Source organism: Coffea arabica, chromosome 9c (genome assembly GCF_036785885.1).
Source record: "Coffea arabica cultivar ET-39 chromosome 9c, Coffea Arabica ET-39 HiFi, whole genome shotgun sequence".
Lineage (NCBI taxonomy): Eukaryota > Viridiplantae > Streptophyta > Magnoliopsida > Gentianales > Rubiaceae > Coffea > Coffea arabica.
Window position 1 is genome coordinate 39,694,795 of NC_092326.1, and position 22,848 is coordinate 39,717,642.

General features: G+C 34.9%; 2 protein-coding genes across 14 annotated transcripts; one reads left to right on the forward strand and one right to left on the reverse strand.

The window, feature by feature from the left end:
- Positions 1–511: 511 nt before the first annotated feature.
- On the reverse strand, positions 512–11,340 carry LOC113707935 (phospholipase A(1) LCAT3). 3 transcript variants are annotated; one of them, XM_027230339.2, is made up of 11 exons: positions 10,849–11,328; positions 10,623–10,714; positions 9,686–9,813; positions 9,370–9,505; positions 8,123–8,174; positions 7,481–7,581; positions 7,056–7,238; positions 5,458–5,615; positions 3,095–3,149; positions 2,597–2,650; positions 512–904 (listed from the first exon to the last, which is right to left on the reverse strand). In XM_027230339.2, exons 1-11 carry the CDS (start codon positions 11,066–11,068, stop codon positions 731–733), a joined length of 1,353 nt encoding a protein of 450 aa, XP_027086140.2. In that variant the 5' UTR covers positions 11,069–11,328; the 3' UTR covers positions 512–730. The 3 variants fall into 3 exon arrangements, with proteins under 3 accessions (XP_027086140.2, XP_071920973.1, XP_027086141.2); XM_027230340.2 differs by having other exon boundaries at positions 834–1,326; positions 10,849–11,340; XM_072064872.1 differs by lacking the exons at positions 7,481–7,581; positions 8,123–8,174 and having other exon boundaries at positions 10,849–11,329.
- Positions 11,341–17,699: 6,359 nt separating this feature from the next.
- On the forward strand, positions 17,700–22,603 carry LOC140003736 (uncharacterized). 11 transcript variants are annotated; one of them, XM_072065080.1, is made up of 9 exons: positions 17,704–18,230; positions 18,349–18,424; positions 19,111–19,150; positions 20,105–20,163; positions 20,235–20,272; positions 20,487–20,550; positions 20,756–20,809; positions 22,038–22,139; positions 22,243–22,603. In XM_072065080.1, the coding sequence occupies exons 1-9, from the start codon at positions 17,977–17,979 to the stop codon at positions 22,297–22,299; spliced, it is 744 nt and encodes a 247-aa protein (XP_071921181.1). In that variant the 5' UTR covers positions 17,704–17,976; the 3' UTR covers positions 22,300–22,603. The 11 variants fall into 11 exon arrangements, 8 of the variants coding, with proteins under 8 accessions (XP_071921185.1, XP_071921186.1, XP_071921187.1 ...); XR_011821087.1 differs by lacking the exon at positions 22,243–22,603 and having other exon boundaries at positions 17,700–18,230; positions 20,487–20,659; positions 20,756–21,397; XR_011821088.1 differs by lacking the exon at positions 22,243–22,603 and having other exon boundaries at positions 17,700–18,230; positions 20,487–20,659; positions 21,196–22,139.
- Positions 22,604–22,848: the final 245 nt, after the last annotated feature.

Below are 22,848 nucleotides of genomic sequence, written 5' to 3' on the forward strand. Positions count from 1 at the left end.
TTAGTTAGTCTGTGGTTTTTGTGGCCAAAATGGAATTGGGCGTCAGCAATATCATTTAGAGTTGAGAATGGTTGAGACTGTAATTAAGCTCATATACTTTACACTGTATTGGTCACTAACCAATGCAATGTAAGAAGCTGTTTGAATTGCAATTTTTAGGAGTTTTCGTAGAAAAATGCGTAGTGTAATGATTTAACATATGTATAATAAAAAAGGTGATTGAAAAATGTGCTTATAAAAAGCACAAAAATTTATTAATTTGTGGGAAATTCCTACTGTCTCGTTTCTTGAAAAGAACATCCATAAGATGCTAGCTAAGGCAGATTTATTAGCCATCTGCATTCTTTTCAAACTTTTTTGAATTGCTACCTGGACATTTTTATTTGTTTTTCTTTCGTTTTTTCTGTTTTGTTGTTTTTTTTTTTTTTTTTTTTTCTCTTTTGGGGCATGGGAGGAATGGAACATTACAAGACAGATGGAAAATAACACGAGTTACTTTTTGGCAAAAGTATTACTTGAAACTTTCTTAGATTTATTTGCAGGATACAACTCGTCCATGTACATTCATCCAAAGCACCACCTATTCTGTACTCTAAATTCTAGTTCATATGCATTCAACTTGTAAAACCCAGTTGAATTCCAGACTATGCTATCCGATGTAAGAGGAAATGAAACAGTAATCTACATACAGGATAGTCGCACTTTATTGTGGAACAAATAGATCTTTATACTAACATTCACTTTGATAAACATCCATCACTTTAGATGTCTTCTTAGGATGTGATTTGACCTGTTCTGTTACTCCTAACCATTTTTTGACAAGTTCGAATACCTTTTCATCTCTTAATAATGCCCGGTGACTTGAAGCTACTCCTACTCTTTCCACTGCTTCAAAATTGTCTGCCTGCAGGATGTACAAAGTTTGTGTTTAGAGAAGCAGATAAGAGTGCCCAACACACAAAAGTAATGAGCTGCAGAAATTAAAGGAATTAATATTTTATAGAGAAATCAAGAAATGCTTGTATGCTGTCTCACTAGACGCACAATATACTTGGGTGAGCCAGCTGCTTCTGATTAATTATCAACCAAAAGGGTCAATTCCACTAAACCTAGGACATATTCAGAGACACAAATCATCGTGACTACCACTAAGTATTACAAAAACAAGAGCTAAGTTTACTAACCTAACAAAGCCTTCTTTGACTGTAGCATGGAAGTATATATTGCTTGATCATGTTGGCAATTTAGTCATGCATATAATATCCCTCAGGCATAAATACTGGCTAGAATGTTGTTCTGCAATTTAGCCGTCGCTTTATATTGCCTCTGATATAAGGAAAATAAATCCACAGGATGAGATGTGGAATTTGGTTCCTGTAATACTCTTCTTCTTAATTCAGGACCTTCCTATGCGATGTCATTTGCAGAATTGTAAAACGTGGAGATTAGCTCAAAATTCACCTCCTCCACCCTTCCCCTTCCCCGCCCCACCCCCCCATCCCCCCCCCCCCCCACAAAAAAAACCCCAAATCATTATTGACAGTTATCATCTCTGTGTTGTGTCAACGATTAGCAGAAATTTCAGCATCTGTGGTCTTCTAATATGGAGCAGTTATATGGGGAGAGGTAAGGTAAAATGCCAAAATTTCAGGACTGTTTGTTAGAGGTACCTCTGGTGGAACTACTAACCAATAGATTGCATTGTTCTCTTTCTCCTATCCAGTTATTTACATTCATTTTCTTATAATTGTTAGTGTTTATGTTGGTAATTCAGGAAAAACCGATTAATTACCTTATCATCGAGATCTTCAGTTTCAGTTTGAGATTAACATTTTGGCTTCTGTTACCTAAACATTTTGACTTCTTTTTTTATAATTCTTCTTTAGTCTCACCTACTTCTTCCCCTGGCCAAGGAAGCAAATCTTTGAACTGCCAAAGTTCTCTAATTGGAAATCTTTACTTGAATATGATTCAATTATTAAGGGCTTATCTCTGTCAGACAAGAAAGGGGCAGCAGGAATGTGTTTAGCTTTGTATTTATGCTCATTTTTGGAAACATGTTTGTCAATTGGCAGTGGTCATATGAACAGTGATGAATCAAGTGCGTGTCCAGTTTAAGTTTATGAAGGATAGACTAGTTTTCTCATACCAGAATTCATAAATTACTTTTCCAATCATAATGATGATGGAGGACTGTTCACTAGCTTCAAGTTTTCTAGGTGTTCCTTTCTTTCAGTTCCTCCTATACTGCATTTGTGTGATCTGTGCATGCTTAACTAAGTTAGCCAGCACTATTTCCACATCTTTACTTAAATTAAGTTTTACTGATCCTACCCATGGTTAATATTCAGAAGATTACTCGTATAAACTGCAGTTTCCTTTAAAGGTGGATCATAATTAGTTTTTGACATTCAAGCTCCATGTGCTTTATGTCTATAGGTCAGCATATCCCACCTAGGTTAAATTTAAGCCTTCCGAGGTTTAATAACTGATTAAACTACAATGAGGAACGCATGCACACAAACATGGATTCTTGGATATCTCCGTGTCCAATTCAGGATCTTAAAGTATCAATAGAAGAGTTAAAAATTCGTACCTTCGCTGATTCCGCTGGGACAGTTCCATCGCCATCCACATACGAGTACTGAGGCTGAACAGGCATGTAAAATAAGTATATACATATTCATAAAGAAACAGTATGAAGCAGAAAGAAAATAAGTCATATTTCATGAACTTAATGGCCCAAAAATGAAAGTTAAGCCTATGGTGATGATGAACCCTGGGGGAGGAGGTCAAAGGTACTCTTTCTCAGTGAAAATAAATTAAAGAAACCAGTTAACCACAAAGGCTAAACCTGAATTTCAAGGATATAAGATACAAGTTTTCTTTTTTTTTTCCCCCTTCTTCTTATCTTTCTTATACTTTAAATCATAGAAAAATTACAGGTTTTATAAGCCTATGCGACAATTATATTAAGATTTGGAGAAAGGTGCAGAAACGGTACAAAATCTGAGCATCAGACTATCAAGAGACATTTCCCTCAAAAAAAAAAAGACTATCAAGAGACAGCACAGCAAATTGTTGATGCACTTACTAATGTGTGGCATATCTCAGACATTTCCTCAATTGGAGAATCTTGTGTACCATAGCTGCAATAGGATGCAAACAAATGTGCACAAGAAATTCATCAATATAAGTCTCAGAAATATGGAATTCCATGAACTTTTTGCCATGATTCATCATCATGAAGATTATCTAATTTTAACCAAAAAATAATGAAAATATTTATTCTGGTGTAACAAATGAAGTTTGCATTTTACAACATAAGATTTAAAAGCCTAGCATGGAATTATACTTAAGCACAGAGGATGGGATTCTAAAACATGCTGGTATCTTTTGCAGACAGATCTCACATCTAACTTGAGAAACTTCAGATGAATGATATATTAGCCTAATGATATAGCACCAATTCGAAGAAAAGTTCTTTCAACTTTCTGCTGCTTCCTTAGAAATGCAGATTTGTTTTTGTTTGGTTCAGCTTCCTAATATTATGGTTTTGGCAAGATCCGAGTTTGGAACATAAGTTTTTCCCTGAGGTCGTTTAATGTTATTCAAACATATTTGCAACCCATACCTCTTTGCACACACCGCCACTTCTTTCGATTTAGGGCAAATTTTTGCAATCTCTTTTGAAGTGTATCTGAAGATTCCCGTAAGCATCGGATCAGTTGGGAGGAGATCAGTATCTGAGGGAGGCTTGGATGTCACAAATTTGCATCCCCATTGCTTTTAGTTTCTCTAGCTAAAAGTTGAATTTCATTTTTCACTTTGGAGTGTTCTAGGCAACATACTTATTGCAGAGAATTTTCAATTTCTCAAGCTGATCTTGCTGTGAGATGCATGCAACAACTGGAAAAGAATATCGGTCAAAATCTAATAGTGAAGTCCTATAAAACCTGTTTTCTCAGAAAGAGTGACACTAATTTTTGGTGAGGAGGATGGACAACAGCAGAATTCTGAGGTAGAGATGTTCTCCTATTGGAACAACTAAGGTTGATTAAAAGTAATCTCATTTAGAATTTCAGACTAATCAAGCATGTGGCATGAGGAATTATCTTAATACTGCTATCTGGTATGCTAAAGAATTTTACGCAAGCTAATACAAGCTTATTGGGCTTAGGTGACATATTAATACACAAACTTTCTCATATAAAATTTCAACTTATTTTCAAATTTTTGTAGTGCACAACACCATTGAGAATTTAATTTTGGAAATTGAAAATTCTCAAGAGAGAGTTGATAAAATAGCTGTCAGAGAACATGAATTTCATGTCAATTTTCAAAGTTTTCTTAATTGCATAACAACGTTGAAGTTTTGATTTTCTTCATTCTAGGAAATCCTTTAGATACAGTAAGGATAGGAGCACATTAAAAAATGCTGGTAACTACCAGAAGCAGTGCACTGTCTGCGCAAACACATAAAATCTAACATCATGGATCAGAAAGTGTGCTATTCTATTAGTGCAACTAACTTTTCTATTTACTCTTCGCGGTTTTTGAATTAATGAATAAACAAAATCCATTACATTTAATTCATGTTGCTATTGTTACAAGTAAATAGGTAAAGAAATGTGGATTTACAAAGACAAGTCCTACTAATAGCATTAAAAGTTAGTCTGGTGGATATTAGTGATTACATTGATACAGAATTACTAATCTAATGAGATCCCAATAGTTTGATAGAATGTAGAAATCTTAGGAAAAAGATGCATTTACTCTTTGATTGGCCCAGCAGACGATAAGTTCAATACAAGCTATTTTTTTGAAAGAATATCTAAATCCATAGAACTCACTCGTACTTCTGCATATTCTACAACTACTTGGATGACCTGGAAATTCATTCTTCCCAGATAAATGACTATCTAAGTAAGGTGTAATTTGGATATGTAGCATTAAAAGAGAAGCAGAATGCATATACCAAATTGCAAGGAACAGACACAATCTAGCTAATAGCTTTAAACAGAATTTCTGCTAATGGAACAGATATTTGTGGGAAATATCACCATCAAAATATTAGGAATCTATCCAGTCTATATTTACTCTAGCACGTAAAGAAGTAATCTGCGGGTAGAAATATAAACATGATGAAGTAGGCTAGAGTAGAGAGTAAAACTGTAGCCTCAGTAAAGGCACCATCCATAAAACTCATCATCATGGGCTCAATTCACAGCGCTCTTCTTTCCCTGAATGCAATATTGAACGCAATCCCTCCCCGTCTCCCTCAAAACAAAAATGAAAATTGCTCTAAGCCAAACCCCATAGATTTATCTTTATTGGTGTCAGCATTGCAAATCATAAAAGTCTGACATTAACTATCAGCAAGAAGAAAAAATAACAGTTTCCATCTTTTAAAATCTTACTCATATACTGGAAAAGAAGATGCTATGAATCACATACCAAACATCAAGAGGCGTGTCATTAGATATCCCATAGATATTGTAGAAAGCAATGCCTTTTGGAAGTTGAGCACTATTGAGAATTTGGCGAGTACCATTAGCCCATTTAAGAATGGAAAAGTTGAAAGGTAGAGCAAATTTCTTGCCTCCATAATCAAGCTGCAATGTCAAACACAGAATTCTGTAAATGATTCATAGGTTGCTAAGCCAGCAAACACATAGATGAGCTCTAAGTGCAAGTGCCAAAGGTCACAAACCATTCGAGGATAAGTATAGTTCAATTATTATACTGGGAAAAAAAAAGTTTCTTTCTACTAGTGGGCACTACAACCGCCAGGAAAATGACAACCAGGCTGGCAGATCACTACATCAACAGCACTTAGGAAATGGAACATCATTTGCAATTCCAGAAGAGAATACTTCAATAGAATAGTAAAATCTAGCATACAATATCAAGGCGCCAGTTATAAAACCAAAATTTTGCCTCAGAAAGATAACCAGCTAAGAGGCACGAGTATGATTGCGTGTCTTTGAATGATGTTGGACCTACTAGTTTTGAACTAACAAATCTACTTTATTGACATAAATTAGGGCAAAAGCAAAGAGTTTTAACACAATCTATTGGTATATCAAACAATCCTACAACAACATCCTATATGAGAAATCATATAACAGATTAAAGACATTATTGTTTAGGAGATAAAGTTGGTAAATAATCTCAAGTAGAAGATCATGGAAGGAATTGCATATATAGAATGGGCTTTCAGGACTAATTTGGTGCAGCATTAGTAAGGATCAAGTATAAGAGAAGAAGGGAGACAATAAAGCAGAAAAGAGGTTGAGAAGAAACAATCAAGTTTCCTGATCCCTCAACAGATTGTCCAACTCTCAGAATTTCTCTTAAGAGAGTCAAAGCACAAGCCTTAGTCCTTAATTCAAGTTGTAAATGATATCAAGTAGTATGAAAAAGTCTTTGAAGTTGGGCAAAATGAAAGACTAGTTAAGTAAATTACCAATTGCAAATATCAACAAGATCAAAATCTTGGTAAATTTTATGTTGTCGCATGTGTGTTTAACTTTAAACCGATGCACCATCTCAATATGCTTACTTGCCAAAAGCTGGTAAAAAAAAATGACACTATTTAGTGGTTATATGTTATATCTGAATGACATAGAATAATGAAATTGTCTTATAATGCCATGCCATTTTTAAGTCTTACCACCTCTTATCAGGTTTTGTTAATACATGTTGTATTTATAAATAAAACAGTTTTTTCTTTCTTTAAAGATTTTATTCCTATTCTGTCAAATCTAGAGTCAAGAAAGTTTGATGAACGTCCTGATGACATGAATCTTGTTGTGCAGAGTATTTTACGCTAAATTAGCTTGTAATGTGACTCTTCTTCATCATCAGATCAATCAATTTTGATCTGGAAAACATTTTTAGTCAGTACATAGATTATATTATTTATTTCTGACTCCAGCTTCAATTAACTCCAAGCTAAATAACATAAACGAGAAACTTAAGGAAAAAAGGGGAAAAAATTAAATCTAGGAGAATTTAATTTGTTGCAGGTAAATGAAGTCAAATGAAACTACCTCATTATGCTTCAACGCTTCCTCAAAAAGAGTCATACTGTCAGTTGGACCATAGGATTCCAGAACTACTGAAGTTTCCCCACCTTCTTCTGATTTTGATCGCCAAACCAGAATTTCAGGTTGCTTTTTCCACTTGAACCATGGGTTTGGTAACATCTCATAGATTGAAGGGCACTCCACTACCTATATATGACAGAAACTTTTCTAATTTACATATAAATGGGAACCAGACACTTGTAGCCAAACATTATCAGGAAATGTCAACTCAATCAGGAGATGTTTATTTACAGCAAATTTATTGGTTTAATGTAAAACATTTCGGCAAAGATGTAATTGCAAAATTAGCCGGTCTAGCTATTAATATTTAGAGGTTGTTAAAAATCTTGTGCTAATGGAGAAGACTTGAGACCAGGAAGGTAAATTACCAATTGATGCATCGACCATCTCGATACAAAAAAGAAGCTTTTAAAACCATCAACAAACTGCAATCCAGTTAACAGAGAATCATTGACGCAGCCAGGTGCACCTATTTATCATGTTTTAGAGTAAGTATTCAAGCAGACTTGAGAGCCCCAAAAAAAAAAGATAGTTAAATTGAATAGTATTCAGACCATAGAACATGTTAAGTTGATCTACATATTTCCGGGTTATGGAGTAAATGTTCAGATCCATCTCTAATATCAGTGACAATTAGAGTGAAGAAATGTGAATTGATTATCCTAGATACACAAATTCCAAATATTTCAGAGACCTTGTAGTTGCAAGTATATACCGTGGAATCCAAACTCTGAACATCAAGAAAACAAAGCAATTATCCTCTTGAGCTTCAATCTTACAATTTGGAGTAAGCTGATAGTAAATGAAGATCAAGGGCAGAACTCAAAGAAACCAGAAAAAAGTAGCAAACAATTAATCCATTTCTCAACCTGAATTCCTAGATGTGTTTGGTTTTACTAGGCATTGCTCTTGAAATCCAGTCATAAGAAATGTAGGACAAGCATCGGAAAGGGACAAATAATTGCAATATGGCAAGTTAGCAAGCCTAAAAGCAGAGTAAAAAAAATCACCTTGAAAAGGGGTTGCAATGGTAATCCACTTATTAACATACTTCGTAAACACCTACATGATACATATGAGCAGATTCCATAAGCAGACAGGATATGAATGCAGATTTACCATTAATAGGCCAAAAGACTGATATAATTGATATATTACAGGAAATTAAATTTTGTACTGAATATTCATGATCCACAAGTTTCTATAACATCTCATTTAGGAGATTTTCAAGGGTTCTGGCATTAAAGGCCATTTCATTTTTTCCTTCAAACAAAATCTATTGTATGTCCTTACAGATGATAAATTAACCTGGTCTCACCGCAGGGATTTTAACCAGCTTTATCCTTTTTTCTTGAAAGTTGGCACAAACCTTCCCCCTAGATGTATGACAGCCATATTTCCCAAAAATGATAGCCAAAGTAATGCAACAAAAGAAACTTCAAGGGTATCGAAACTAAAACAATATTGAAGAAAGTCCAAACTTTCAAGAAGTATGCAGTTAACATTTTTGTCTTCCTAATCTGGCCAACCATATATTACATTCTAACTACAAGATTTACATGTTTTATACATGCTTACTTTGATAACCGCTGAAAATTGATTAAAGTTATCAATTGGTCATATAGACCTCTTTCTGAGAGTGCTTGGTCTGTCCCAATCTCAAAATTTACAATCCTGTCAGCATTATTATGTCAGCTTGAAAGCTCCAACATCAGATTTGATACTAATGATGCTAAGACTCCCCATGGTTATCCAGTACGACTAGCACCAATATTCTATATATTATTTATTGATTTTCTAGCTATACTTTGTAAATTCACAACAATGGGATATACTATTTAACATCCGGACCTAGTAAAGGGTTCATAAGTGGTTAAAAGAAGAACAGGTAAACATTAAGATAACTCGAACTGCATGCACCATTATATTTTTTATTCGAGGAAAGATTACAAAAAAGAGATCGTTGACAACATTCATATATCCACACCCTTTCATTGCGAGGTTTTTATGTGAAAACAATGATGTTCAAGAGGGAAATCCAAGAAAGTGGACCAAAACAGAAATAAAACATTCATATCTCCACACCCTTTCACTCTTGTAGCTGCAAAAAATGCATATGAAGAAATATAAGTTTTTTCTTGTCTAATGTGTAGGATTAGACAGATAGCTATCTTTTCATGCACTCCATGCAAGTTATGATTCGACAGGTAAATAATGAACCTCTACGCTAATAAGCACACCAGGAAGCTTTACATACATCATTATGAAGATACATGAAACATGTCACAAGCAATCCACCCATTGAGTGTGAAATTAAATTGACTTTTCTTCCTCCTGAAGCTTCATAAGCAGTTTCTAGCTTAGCTTTGAGGCCATCCATTGCCTTGTCAATTCTGCAATATACAACATAAGGAAGCATTTAGCAAGAATTCACATAGCTTTAAAAGAACAAATTGAAAACTGAAAACAGAAGATCTTGGAATTGGCTGATTACAGTACTCAGATAACTGAAAAACACTTTTACAATCTTCGTTTTATGACAACTGAAACTTCCACTTGCTGACAAAAGATACCTATTGCTTTGTCGGAAGTCGTATCCATGGCCAAACAACGTAGTTCCCTTCTTATACCCACATTCAACAAGCATATCAATCATATCATGAAAATGGTATACCTCAGTCAAATGTAGAATCTTCACCCACTGCAACAGTAAAGCAACTGCATATGAGTTACATACACAAGTAACATATTATATTGGACTACTCGGTAAAGGCAATCAATCATGAATGAAAAGGAACAGTGACAGCGAGAATTACCCAAGTTCAATAGCTCATTACCATTTACTCATAATAATTTTGGGGAAGGATGATTAAAATGTGGTAACAACTACTATAAGTTTTAACCTAATGAACTTGCACATAATTTTGCAAAACCACACTTTGTCCTCTTGTATATCCAGAGGAACTTTACTATAAGAGAACTAATTTTTAAACTTTTTTTCCTATTCGATGATCCAGGTTAAAGAAATCAGACCCAATACTGATTTTCTGGCATTCTAGGTAGGCATATGCACTACCAAAAAGCTCCTTTACTAATACACTTAAGCATCTTTCTTCTTTTTTTTTTTTCTTTTTCTCACAAATATAAAAGTCTTCAAGCAAAGTGAGCACTATATGAATATTGTTAAGACATACAAACATTACTAAATTGATCAAATTTTCCTTTTAAAATATTTTGGAAAGGGAGCTGAAAAAGGAACAGAGACAGCGAGAATTAAACCCTCGTTCCCAAGCCAGTAAAAAGGTTCTTAACCGTTGGCTATATTCGATTCCGGAGTCAAGTAACTTACTTGAGCATACCAACTCAGTTAGCATTAAAAGAACCTTAGCCATTGTGCTATATCCAATTTTAGGCAGGTTAATAAAGCATAGCTGAATCTTAGTTCTGAAAACAAGCAACGAATACCTTCAAATCAAGCAACTTAGGCGACCATAACTTGGAAAATCTTACCAGTGCAGGGTCCAAAATATCAATAGCATACAGCCCATAATCATCTTCCGGCACGACTATTTCAATACTATCATCCAAAGATTCTACATAGCCTGTAAAAACATCATCCCGAGTAAGAAAAAACAGAGGCAAAAGTTTCAGAATCAGAACTTTAAGAACAAAAGCCATGTTCATTGAATATGAAATCCCACCAAAAATTTTTAAAAAATAGTAAAAGAATTATTACCGGTTTCAGGATTGTAAAGGGACCAAATCTCCTTCCTGAACTCAAAATCAGCTAGAAGTAAACGGACCCAGACACGGCTCTCGAACCCGAAGAAGTTCTTCTTCTTAGAGTGAAGAATGGAGCCAGCAATGCCGGACACCAGAAGGACAGGATCACGGTCGGCAGGCTCGTCGTCAGATTTCTGGCCATTGAAGCAACAGCAAAAGGGGCTGTCGGGCATGTTTCAGTGACCGGTGCCGGTGGAAAGCCGGGCGGATGATGTGTTCCGGCGGGTCTGGTTTGGTCCTGGAAATTTTTGGAGGGAGTTGTTAAAAGAAGAATGGGAAGGGTAGGCAATGTGGTTATGAACTGTGATCAGTGTGTATTATCATGGAAGTTTGAAAAATGGGTGCCTTAGAGCATGGGCAGGGCAGGGTGGACTTTTTGGAAGAGAAATTTGATTTTGCTGCTTATCTGTCCAAATTTTTGTGATGATTTCTTCATTCACCTTATCCACTGTTGATCTTGATGGATCTTTCCCTTTCATTGCATGGTTAGTAGCAAGTCAAATCCAATTTTCGGCTTGCAGGATATAAATAGTTAATTAATTTCTTGGACTATTTATCAAGTAGATTGTGGGTTCAAGTTTAACTTAGCTATAGTGTATATATATATATATATATATATATATTTTTTTTTTTTTTTAATAAACAGAAGCCGATATTATTGATAAAATAATTGAAAATGGTTAGGTACAATTTGCTTAACCAAAAAAAAAACTACCCTAGCAGCTGAAAAATACATAAAATATGTCACAGATATATATATATATATAGCTTTTAGGACATAAGTAAATAATTAATTAATTAATTAATTTCTTGGATTCAGTTATCAACTTAGATTGTGGGTTCAAATTTCGCTACATGTGAATCGTTTAACTCAGCTATAACATTTTTTTAATAAATAGAAACCAATATTATTGGAATAATAACCTAGTTTTAAATGGTTCGTCACGATTTACTTGACAAAGAAAGCTGCACTAATGACAGAAAACACCTAACAACATTTGTAATTGGTACTCTTGTGATGGTGACGAGCCACTACAAATTGTTGGATGTGTTTTTCTTTTGGCCATTTTTCTACATTCCTTTTTGTTTTTGGGTTCCTTCTTTGGTATATGGACAAACATGCATACTCTTTGTTAAGTTTTTTTTTTTTTGTTAATTGGCACTTGTCTACCTTACATCTACTCCTATTACTACTCTAATCTATTATAAGAAAAGGGTCCGACTAGATCTATTGGAGAACCGACGGAAACTGAAACACCATCGGACCAGATGAATGCACCTGTATAGATTTAAATCATTTAAAGTGACAAGTCATATATAGTAACAATTGATGAAATACAAGATTTGAATCCTTAACGTCCCACCCCACCAAACGTCCGAACCTTAAAAGGCTATAGTGGCTACCAATTGGTTCTTTGTTTAGTATATCATGCATGCCACTCTTTTTTTTTTTTTTTTGGTAGTGCTAATGAAGGGATGGGACATTTAATGTTGCAAGACATTAGTGGCAGGTATGGTGGTTGAACATACAAGAAGTTGTGGTCATTGTTGTTTTTCTTGGAAAACGTGAACTTCAGCAAGCTCAAGAACCAGGAGGATTAGGCTGATTTTAGGGCGGTGGCGGTGGGTAGTTGCATTTTCGTGCAAGGAATTTCCACCATCTTCCTCTCAATTCCTTCAATCAAAATGGGCACGCTGTATAGGTCCACCTGGTCTGAAGTATCATTTTGGCAAGGACAAAGATGTGTTAATCGAGTGGAGACAGGGAAAAGCATCGGGGTTGGGATATCCTTTGGGATCCCTTTTCGCCCTTTCGTGTTTTCAACCAGAAAAGGACGTTTAACTAAAGAAGGATCAAGAATAATGGTGACCCCATCCACTCGAAAACATATTTGCAAAATGAATTCAATTCTTATACGATGGTTTGTCGAGCTAGACATGTCCACGACTAGGGCTGCAAACGAGCCGAGCCGAGTCGAGCTTTGAGGTAATCGAGCCGAGTCTCGACTAAATTTTACCAAACTCGAGCTCGAGCTCGACGAGCTGGCAATTTTCGAGCTCGAGCTCGAAAAAAATAAAAAAAAATATTTTTATTAAAAAAAATAAATAAAATAATATTTTTTTCTGAATAAATAATAAAATATTAAGGATATATCCGTAATTTCACTATGAAAATAAAAAATAAAAAAAAATATATATAATATACGTAATTTTATTATTAAATAAAAATAAAAATAAAAAATATATATATATACTCAAGCTCGCGAGCCGGCTCGCGAGCTAACGAGCTTAATATTCTGAGCTCGAGTTCGAGCTCGAGTTTGACTCGAGCTGGCTCGAGCTCGACTCGAGCTCGATTAATCTCGAGCTCGACTCGAGCTTGACTCGAGCCGCTCGCGAGCGGGTCGATTCGTTTGCAGCCCTATCCACGACCACCTTCTTCCAATTTATAGTAACTTTTAATCAATTTATTAATTTTAACCTTATATGTATATATTTGTATCAATTATGACTTATTAAATTTAATTTTATCAATAATCAAACTTATACTCTTTCTTATAGAAAATCTTTCGACAAATTATTTGTAGTCTCGTTTGAGTAACGGGTTAAGAACTAACTATTTACTAAAATGATGAAAAGGAAAATATTATTATAACGGGTCAAGTCCTCAACCAAGTTTTTTGGTAGGTTTTTTGCATTCAAAGATAATATGTGCTATTTCACATAAATTCTTTATCAACATGTTTCACGTTCCACCAGAAACTTTTGGCAGAACTACAAATGTGGCAACCAAACCAAGTTTTCCACCAACCTAATTTTTTTGTTGACAAGGAGCTCGCGATTGGTACCCACCCAGAGTGTGCACTGAATAAAGTTCGTCGGTGCAATGATCCGCCGACCACACACACGAAAGGTTTCCACCAACCAAATTTCTGTTGCCATGGAGCCAGTCAAGGTCCATGTGCTTGCAGGCTACTTTCTGAGTAGAATCTTTAACTTCCAGCCATGGATTTTCTTGCATGGCTTTTATCTGAGTTGATTATGTAAAGTAGCCTTGTTCGGACAGCAATTTTTCTTTGAAAAATTGTTACGTTTTTCATGAACATATTTTTCAATCATCTTTTTATCTTACATATATCAAATTATTACAGTATTTTTTTTTCTAAAAAATCTAGAAAAATGCAATTCAAACAAGTTTACTTGAATCTTGACATCCAGTTCCAGCCATGGACTTTCTTGCATGGCTTTAATTATGTGGCATTGAATGCTTGGCGTCCATTCTGGCAATGTGTTGTTATGAATGGTCTCAACTAGGGGTGCAAACGAGTCGAGTTCAAGTCGAACTTTGGCTAATCGAGGCGAGCTCGAGTTAATTTTGTGAAGCTCGAACTTGAGCTCAATCTTGAGCTCGAGTCAAATTCGAGTCGAGCTCGAGCTCGAACTTAAAAAATAAAAAAATTATTATTATTATTTTATTTTTAAAAAATAAAAAATAAATATTTATTTTTAAAAATGAATAAAATAATAACTTTTTAATAAATAATAAAATATTAGGGATATATATGTAATTTTACTATTAAAATAAAAAATAAAAACAATATATATAATTGACCTCGCGAGCCAACGAGTTTAATGTTTTTGAGTTCGAGCTCGAGATCGACTTAATTAGCTCGAGCTCGAGTCGAGCTCGTATTCGAGCCGCTCGCGATCGGCTCGCGAGTGGCTCGATTTGCAAAACACCCCTAGTCTCAACCTTCTTTGAAACTCGTTGCAAGCTAGATCGGCCACAATGACAATCGGTACCATTCGCTCGTAGATTTTCTAGAGCTGAATTAATCACTGCTCAATATCAATTATTGATTCTGTGGTCTCAAATTTTCGAGGACATCATCCTCGATGTTCTCTTTCTGTGTTCTAGTTGGAGCCCGAAAATGAATTAAAGAAAAATTAATTTGTGATTTGGACTTGAGAGACAATAAACAGGAACACTACTGTATTGTTTTGGCATAAAATGTGCAGAATATGTTGAGATAAATAAATATGCGTATTTCTCACTTGTCATTTTATTCTGAAAAGTTTAATTTCCTTTTCTCTGATATGTTTGATGTTCTTGGAAGCCGAGTGACTGAGATAGAGGATTAGGTTGAATGATAACATATGAAGAGTTGTAATTAAAAAGTGTTGAATTCAAATCTTCTCACTTACAAAAAAAAAAAAAAATCAAATGAATGAGTGGCCGTTGCCACAATGCGGCCTAGATTTTATCCTTCCCTGCATAGGGTAATTCAAAATCAATATCACATTTCCCTTCAAAGTGTTGACATTTTGTCCCTATAACTAGTTTGGGAGTTTAGAATAGGAAGGAAAAGAAGAGAAATGTTAAGTTATGAAAGAAAAGAAAGGAAGAGAAAAGAAGGAAAGAGATTTTAATGTTGTTTGGAAATTTAGGTAAGAAATGAAATGATTTGAGATATATATAAATATATATATATATATGTCAATAAAAATTTGTTCAATACACACTTGAGGATAAATGGACATTTTAAAAAATTTTTGTTAGGCTTTCTCAACTTTCCTTTGCTTTCCGGCCACATTTGGATGGAAAAGTATAACAACCATAGTATCAACATATCGTCCGTCCAAATCCTTTGGTTTCCTTTTTTTTCTATCTCTCAAAAAGTCCCAAATGGCAAAAAGAAAGTTTCTGTTCTCCTTTCCTTTCATTTCTTATCAAATCCAACCTTCCAAACTAGCGATAATTTTGCACGTGTGATGAATGAGTACCTAATAAACGTTTACATGTTTTTGGCTTAAATTAGCGATTAATTATTCATTATTAAAGAATAAATTTCACAATTAAACATCAATTATTGAAAATTGACGAATCTATTACCGTATAAAGTCGGGGGTACTTTCATTCTTTAAAAAAACGCACACACATACACACATGATATATGGAAAGTAACAAGTACAATTACAAACCTTGGTATTAATAACCATAAAATCATTACTTAAAAAAAATAATACAAACTTATAGCATAACCACCACTACATTTTGCACTAAGGTTTGGACCTTATTTGTGATCTGAGTGAATACATGCAAGACTCTTGGAAATGTTTGTTTGGAACCCAAGTTTTTTGTCAAGTTTGTCTGCTACAAGTTTTTTAAAAATTTTAACTACAGTAACCTTAAAAAATTTCTTTAAGATTTAAAACTATACACTTCAAAATATTAAAAAATCTACACATTTCAAACAATTTTTATAAAACTTCTACAGTAAAAATTACAATAAAGTTTTAGACAAACTTCCAAAAAACTCACCTTCCAAACAGGGCTATAAGATAAGGGCTTGGGTGGGAGGTAAGAAGGATCTTTGAGTGATCGATTACTTTGAAGATGAACAATATGCCTTTTGTCAAAGAATGCGGCCTCTAAGATGTGCCTTTCATATTCTTTTATGGGCCTTAGCATCTAATACTCACGATTCACTTATATCTTTGAACCAAATAAGTGTTTGTATTGCATTTGGACCCTCTCATTCCTTCCTTAGATACAATACTTTGTCATATATCTTTACCTATATCGTACCTATTATCTCTGTTTGATTGGTTTATTTTTCAAATATAATATTATGATAATACACAAATAAAATAGCTTTAAAAACATTTACAAAAATAACTTCAAAAATATTTCATCCATATAATATGTCAAAAATAACTTACAAATATAGAAAAAAGTAAAAAAATTAATTCTATGACATATTTCACCTATCATCACCACCACTCACATCCTTCCCAACCCATCTGCCACTATCCCCTTCCTTTTTCCCTCGTCCTCCCTCTTCCTCATCCTTCTTCTTACTTCTCTCTTCTCATCTTTCTCTCCCCTTTCCCACCACTACTCGCCCCTACTTTTTCCCTTCAATCTGGTTTCGACCACGATCTAGTCGAGCCCTGGGGGAGAAGGGGGGAAGGAAGGGGTGGGGGTTGGGGGGGAAAGGGAATGGAGGAGGAAGAGGGTGAGGGGTGGTGGCAGTGGTGGATGATAGTGTTAATTTTTAAAAATTGTTTCAAAAATTTTTCAATTTTAAAAAAATACCTCAAAATATAATTCAAAAACCTCTCCATAAACGTCATAAAAAAAAACTAAAGTAAAAGTTTTTCATATATACTACTATTATAGTAAAATATTTCAAAAATACAAAAAAAAAATCTAATAAAAAATGGATAGTTTTTTGAATTGTCAACCGTTATTGGAAGTTTTTTTTTTCCATAAAGGTGTTTGAATTGCAAATAATTGCATTCAAATGAATTAATATCCATACAATATATAATGTTTAGATAATCGTCGTTGGTGTAAACACTTTTTGTCATCATTTGAACTTTCAAATTTATCTTTATAAAAATTAATTTTTATTCTAATCCCCCAATCACTGTTTGCCAATATAACTACTCATAACCACTCCAAGTATTGTAACTACAAAATTAATATAATTATATAAAACAAAGTTCTTTTAAGAATTTTTTTTTGGCAACTTTTTTGTATGTAACAAATAAAATCTATATAAAATTGATTCATTTTAATTATTTTCTAATTGCACGCACATTAGGTGTGCTCTTAACATTAATCATTCTTAATTTTAAGGACCGAGACCAAAGCACCATAATATTTTAAACAATTATACTACTAGAATGCCATTGCTTTTTTAGACTTGTGCTATCAAATTCATTCTTTTAATATGTTCTTAGCCCTATTTTCATCTTATTATGCCATTGCACACGTTAGTGTAGGAAATTAATCCATTCATTTCATTCCCAAATTCTCTTCCAAAAATTAAAATCCAAACGGAGCCTGCTTACATCAGCAGAGGTAGAGCAGAGAACTACACTTGGCAGATTTTGAAACGGCAAAAGATTTCCGTCAAAACTACCGACAGTTTAACGTCCCGTTAGTCGGGTTACTCAATTTTGGTTTTTTTTTTCTTTTCTATTTTTTGGCGGCAAAATTTATCTCTCTCTCAAAATTCCAACATTTCTCAGTGTGCAAGAGTGTGTGTTATGTGTGTTTCAGATCGAGGCTATGAATTCTTCGAGAGATTGGGTGGTGTTATCAACTGCGGCGGCTTTGGGTGCTTTGGCCTCAATTTCGGTTATATCTTTCTACTTTTTCTTCAACGGCAAAAGAAAGCGCTTCCCCTTTTCCTCCTCCACCTCCAACGGCCGCCGGAGCAGCAGCAACGTCGTCGTCTTCAAGTCGTCGTCTAACGGCTCTGATGAGAGTCGGGAGATTAAAGCTCAACCCTTGAACCCTTTTGATCCCTCCAAACGAAAAGGGTCAGTTAATTTCAGCTTAATTTTGATTCTTGTTGTAACTATCCTACTAATTGGTGGTTTGGTATTGATTTAATTGAGCTGTAATGGTAATTTTAATCTTGATTGATGATTTTAACAGATATTTGTCATGGGATGACTACTTTATGGCAATTGCATTTCTATCAGCTGAGAGGTCTAAAGATCCCAATAGGCAGGTATTTATCTTTTAATTTTTCTTTTGCTGAGGAAAAAATGAAAGTTCATTTTTTCCCTTGATGAGGAGTTAAAAAAGGAACTTAGAGCGAAATAGCAAGAGAAAATGAGAGAAAAGAATTTGTGTATTTTTTTTTTCCATTTTAATGTATTTTTTATCGCCCCTTTTGGGTTTAGTTCAGGAGGATAAAAGAAGGAAGGAAGATTTCGTGGGTTTTACATTACTTTTAGGCACATTTTAGTAAGCAATTGTTGTTATACTACGAGTCTCTGTGCTTTCTATTTCTTCTAAGTTTTTGGAGTAAAAAAGAAGTGAACTTGGAGAGGTTTCATAAATTAATCCGTTTATTGTTGTTCGACCTAGTTGATGAAGAACAGTTGGGACGATATATCTGATTGATTTTTTGACAGTGAAAAATTAAAGCTTGGGTCTTTTAGGTTGCAAAATTTATTAGGTCAGTTTGCTACATTGCAATATGAAGGGCCATATAAAAGTGGCATCTCCCCTTCGTTAGTTTGCATTTTGTTTTGTTCTTTGGGAGGTGCCAGGTGATGGGTATCTGTGAATAGCAGGATAATGAACATTTCTCCTTAAATGTTTTTTGTTGGGCGGGTTTTTCTTACATGCTTTGTTGTAATTTGCACTTTGGATATTGAAAGTAGCCACATGTTTCTGCTTGCATTGCAGGTTGGTGCATGTTTGGTCAGTCAAAATGGCATCATATTAGGTAAGGATGCTAGAGGCACCCAGTTCTTTGTAGAGCAATTCTTTTTTCCTGCTTCTCCCACAAACCACATACATGTAAATTCTTTTTGTGGTAAGGTCAAAGGACTAGATGCATATACATCCAATTTGCAGGTATATCAACATACATGTGTACATCAGGTTTTGAAAAATTAAAGGCCTCTGTTTGAAAGGTCCATCTCTGGCCTCTGTTTAGAATATATTATTGCTAAAGGATATGGTAATTTGGGAATTGATGTTTGGAAAGTTGAGCATTCCATTGCATGACAGGTTAATCAAGGGCCTATGACCCTAATTTTACAAAGTTATATCATGGAAACCTGACGACACTGGAAAAAAAAGTTGCTACTCTTTATATAGAATCTCTCTCTTTGGAGTGGGTGGGCACCCCCGGGGGCGGGGGGCGGGATGGTGTCTTTGACTCTTTGTTAAGCAAAAGAACTGCAATGTGATGGACTTCAGCGTGATAGGTGTATGTTAGCCATATTTCATGTTTCAATTGCTAAAGGGTTTTGCTGACGAGTACCTATTAGGTAGTTTTCTTTTAGTGAAATGAAATTTGCTGGTTAAGTGTCATACCTGATGGCCTGGACTCCTCTTAAGTCTGATAGTCAAGTGAAACTGTTGCAATGAAGTAAATTATGGTCTTTTGCTTTAAAGGACAAAAAGGATTTAATGAAGTAAACCAGGGCCTTCGCCTTTGAGGAATGGTCTCTCTCTCTCTCTCTCTCTCTCTCTCTCATACAAACACACAGACACACTCACCCTCATTCACAGCACAAAAGTGGACAAGCACACATGCATTTGGAATGCATCAATTGGTTGTTTTGTTGTGTACAAATTTCTGATCACCTCATTCCAGAAACAAAAAAGATTGGCAATTAGCTCGTGATCTGGCTGGTTACGGGATTTCTTTTAAATTATCTCTTCCTCCCAGGCATTGGCTATAATGGATTCCCACGTGGGTGTTCGGACGACATGCTTCCATGGTCAAAGGTAGGTGGTTTCTAGATTAGGAAATTGGTAGAATAATTTCTGTGATATTGAGCCATTCTTTCACATTGCAGAAATCCAAGAATGGAAATCCACTGGAGACAAAGTACCCGTAAGTTATAAAATCTAACAAGCAAAATTTGTCTTTATGCAATCCTGTGATCAATGATGTATAGCATTCTTTGCCATTCATATTGGTCTGCAACAATAAACTGTTCTTTGGTTGATGATCATAGTTGTCATTCAGTCAGCCACCTCTTCTTCACGTCTACCTTACAGGTTTTGATAACCTGGTGCATCTTGTCCATTTGATTGTCTCTTTGCAGTTATGTTTGTCATGCTGAAGTCAATGCAATTCTTAATACAAATCATGCATCTGCTGCAGGACAGGTTAGCTCCAACTTTGTATTCTCTCTTCTTCAGTTCTTAGGTACCTTTCTTCCCACCTGTCCTCCCCCCTCCTCATCCAACACAAAAAGGAAATCCAAGAGATGAAAAAGTACATACAAGAAAGTGATCTTTTTTGTAATATTCATGTTAAATCTGGTCATGGAGTAACTCTTTGACTAAGCTTGTGATTTTTCTGTCATTGCAGAAGCTTTATGTTACTATGTTTCCATGCAATGAATGTGCAAAGATTATTATCCAGGTAAAGAAGGATGATCATTTCTTGCACTTTTTTGAACTCCAGGAGTAAAGAGTTTTTATTTTTCTTTAGTAATTAATATTTTTTTATAAACTTTACTGACTTTACCCTTTACACATTCAGAAACTGCATAAGAACGAAATTTCAGCTAAGTACTGCTGAGGTCAAAATAGAAGAAAAGGAAACATATTTGATCACAATGAAGGGACACTACGACAGTTTTATTTGACAAGGAACTGCATAATAAAGCCATAGATTTTTCCTTAAGCATATTCCTGTATTCGAGCTTAGTCGCTCAAGTTGCAGAAAGTGATGCATGCTGATCTGTATGCTTATGCATGTGTTGGTTGCATTACTAGCTTTGGGAACTAATAATGCTGTGAATGCAGTAAAATGCTTGAAGGATAAAGAAGAAACAAAGTCCAGTGCTCACCTGCAGTGGCCTCTTTATCTTTGTCTTGGATGAAATTTCCATATTGGCCCATCTGAACTCAGTCATGACTGGCAACTAATTTCCGTGATGGTACTCCTGTAGCAAATTGTACAAGTATGTGAATTACCAAATAGCTCCAAGGTCGACAAGATATAAAGGCAAAGTTACCATGCTGACTTGAATCTCAAGTTCTCATATAAACTTTCACAAACAATAATGGTGTTCGTCTTTCCCTTGAGACTCCTGTTTTTCCATGCATTATGACATCTAAAATTTGCATTTCTGGATTGTAGATGTTCTCAAGGAATATCATGCCGGAATAACTCTTTCAAAACATGGATCTTGTCCTTAATAGTGATACTATCTGTATCCAAGTGATGTTTAGTTCTTCATTCCATCTTTATTGCTGTACCACAAGCTTTGTATTCCTGTAGCATAGATTTGGATGCTTAAGTTTTCTAGGAATCAGTTAAAAGCAGTTTGAAGTAGAAAATGATCCCAACCAATCAAAGAAAGAAAGAAAAATAGAAAGCGAGCAAGAAAAAAAAGCAACGAGTGCAAATCCGTGTAATTTTTAAGCATGTCATACCATATCCATGTTGAATGTGATTCAAAGATGATTGAGGGGAAGTCTTCAAAGGATTGGACATGTAAGAGATGGATTAACAATGAAATTGATGTGTATGCTGGTGACGTTTAAATCTTGATCCCGTGTTACCTGCATAACTATATGCTTTGCAGCCATGTAAGATACTATCTTTGCGTTTTTGATCTGTTAATTCTTTCTTAAAATTGCAGTCAGGTGTCTCAGAAGTGATATACTTTGTGGAGAAGAGGTTGGATAACTCTCAAACTACCTATGTTGCATCACAAAAACTTCTATCCATGGCTGGTGTGAAAGTGAGCCTTTAATTTTGGTTTGCCATATTGTATTCTCCGTTTATGCAAAACTGAGTGCCTAGACTAATTGGATTCCTCGTGCATTTTCTTGTGTTAATTTCAGATTAGAAGACATCAACCTCAGATGAATCAGATTTTGATCAAATTTCAGGAGCTATAGGGGATGTGCTGAGGGTTTATGTCACAGGGTATATTAGTTCCTGTCAACTAACTAATGCGTATCAATGCTCCTTTTTGCATTTGCAGTTCAAGAGTCACAAGGTGATTACCCAAATGAGGAGAAAGGAATTGGTCAAGACTCTTGTGTTCCGGGAGCCAAGGGACTTGGTCCATTGATGTATGAATCATATAACTGGACGAAAAGATGTCTGTTTTGTATTTGATTCATAGTATTGATGTTGTGCGTGTTGGAGGACGATTATTCCTTGTAATTGAAAAGCAGACTTGTATGTCTTCCTCTTTCATTTTGACAAGAAAAAGGGGCAAAAACACAACTAGCTAAAATGGGGACTATAGTCCTTAAGTTTTTTTTTTTTAAATTTTCTAGCAGAAGAGGAGTGAGATTTAAGAAATGGAAAGAGATACGGGAATTTGAAAATAAGACCTCTAAATCTTGGATTAATTGTGTTATCTTTAAATTTTAGAATCTTATTAATTCCCAAAAAAATTGAGTAAGATATTGATTGATCAATAAATAAATTGCTTCATG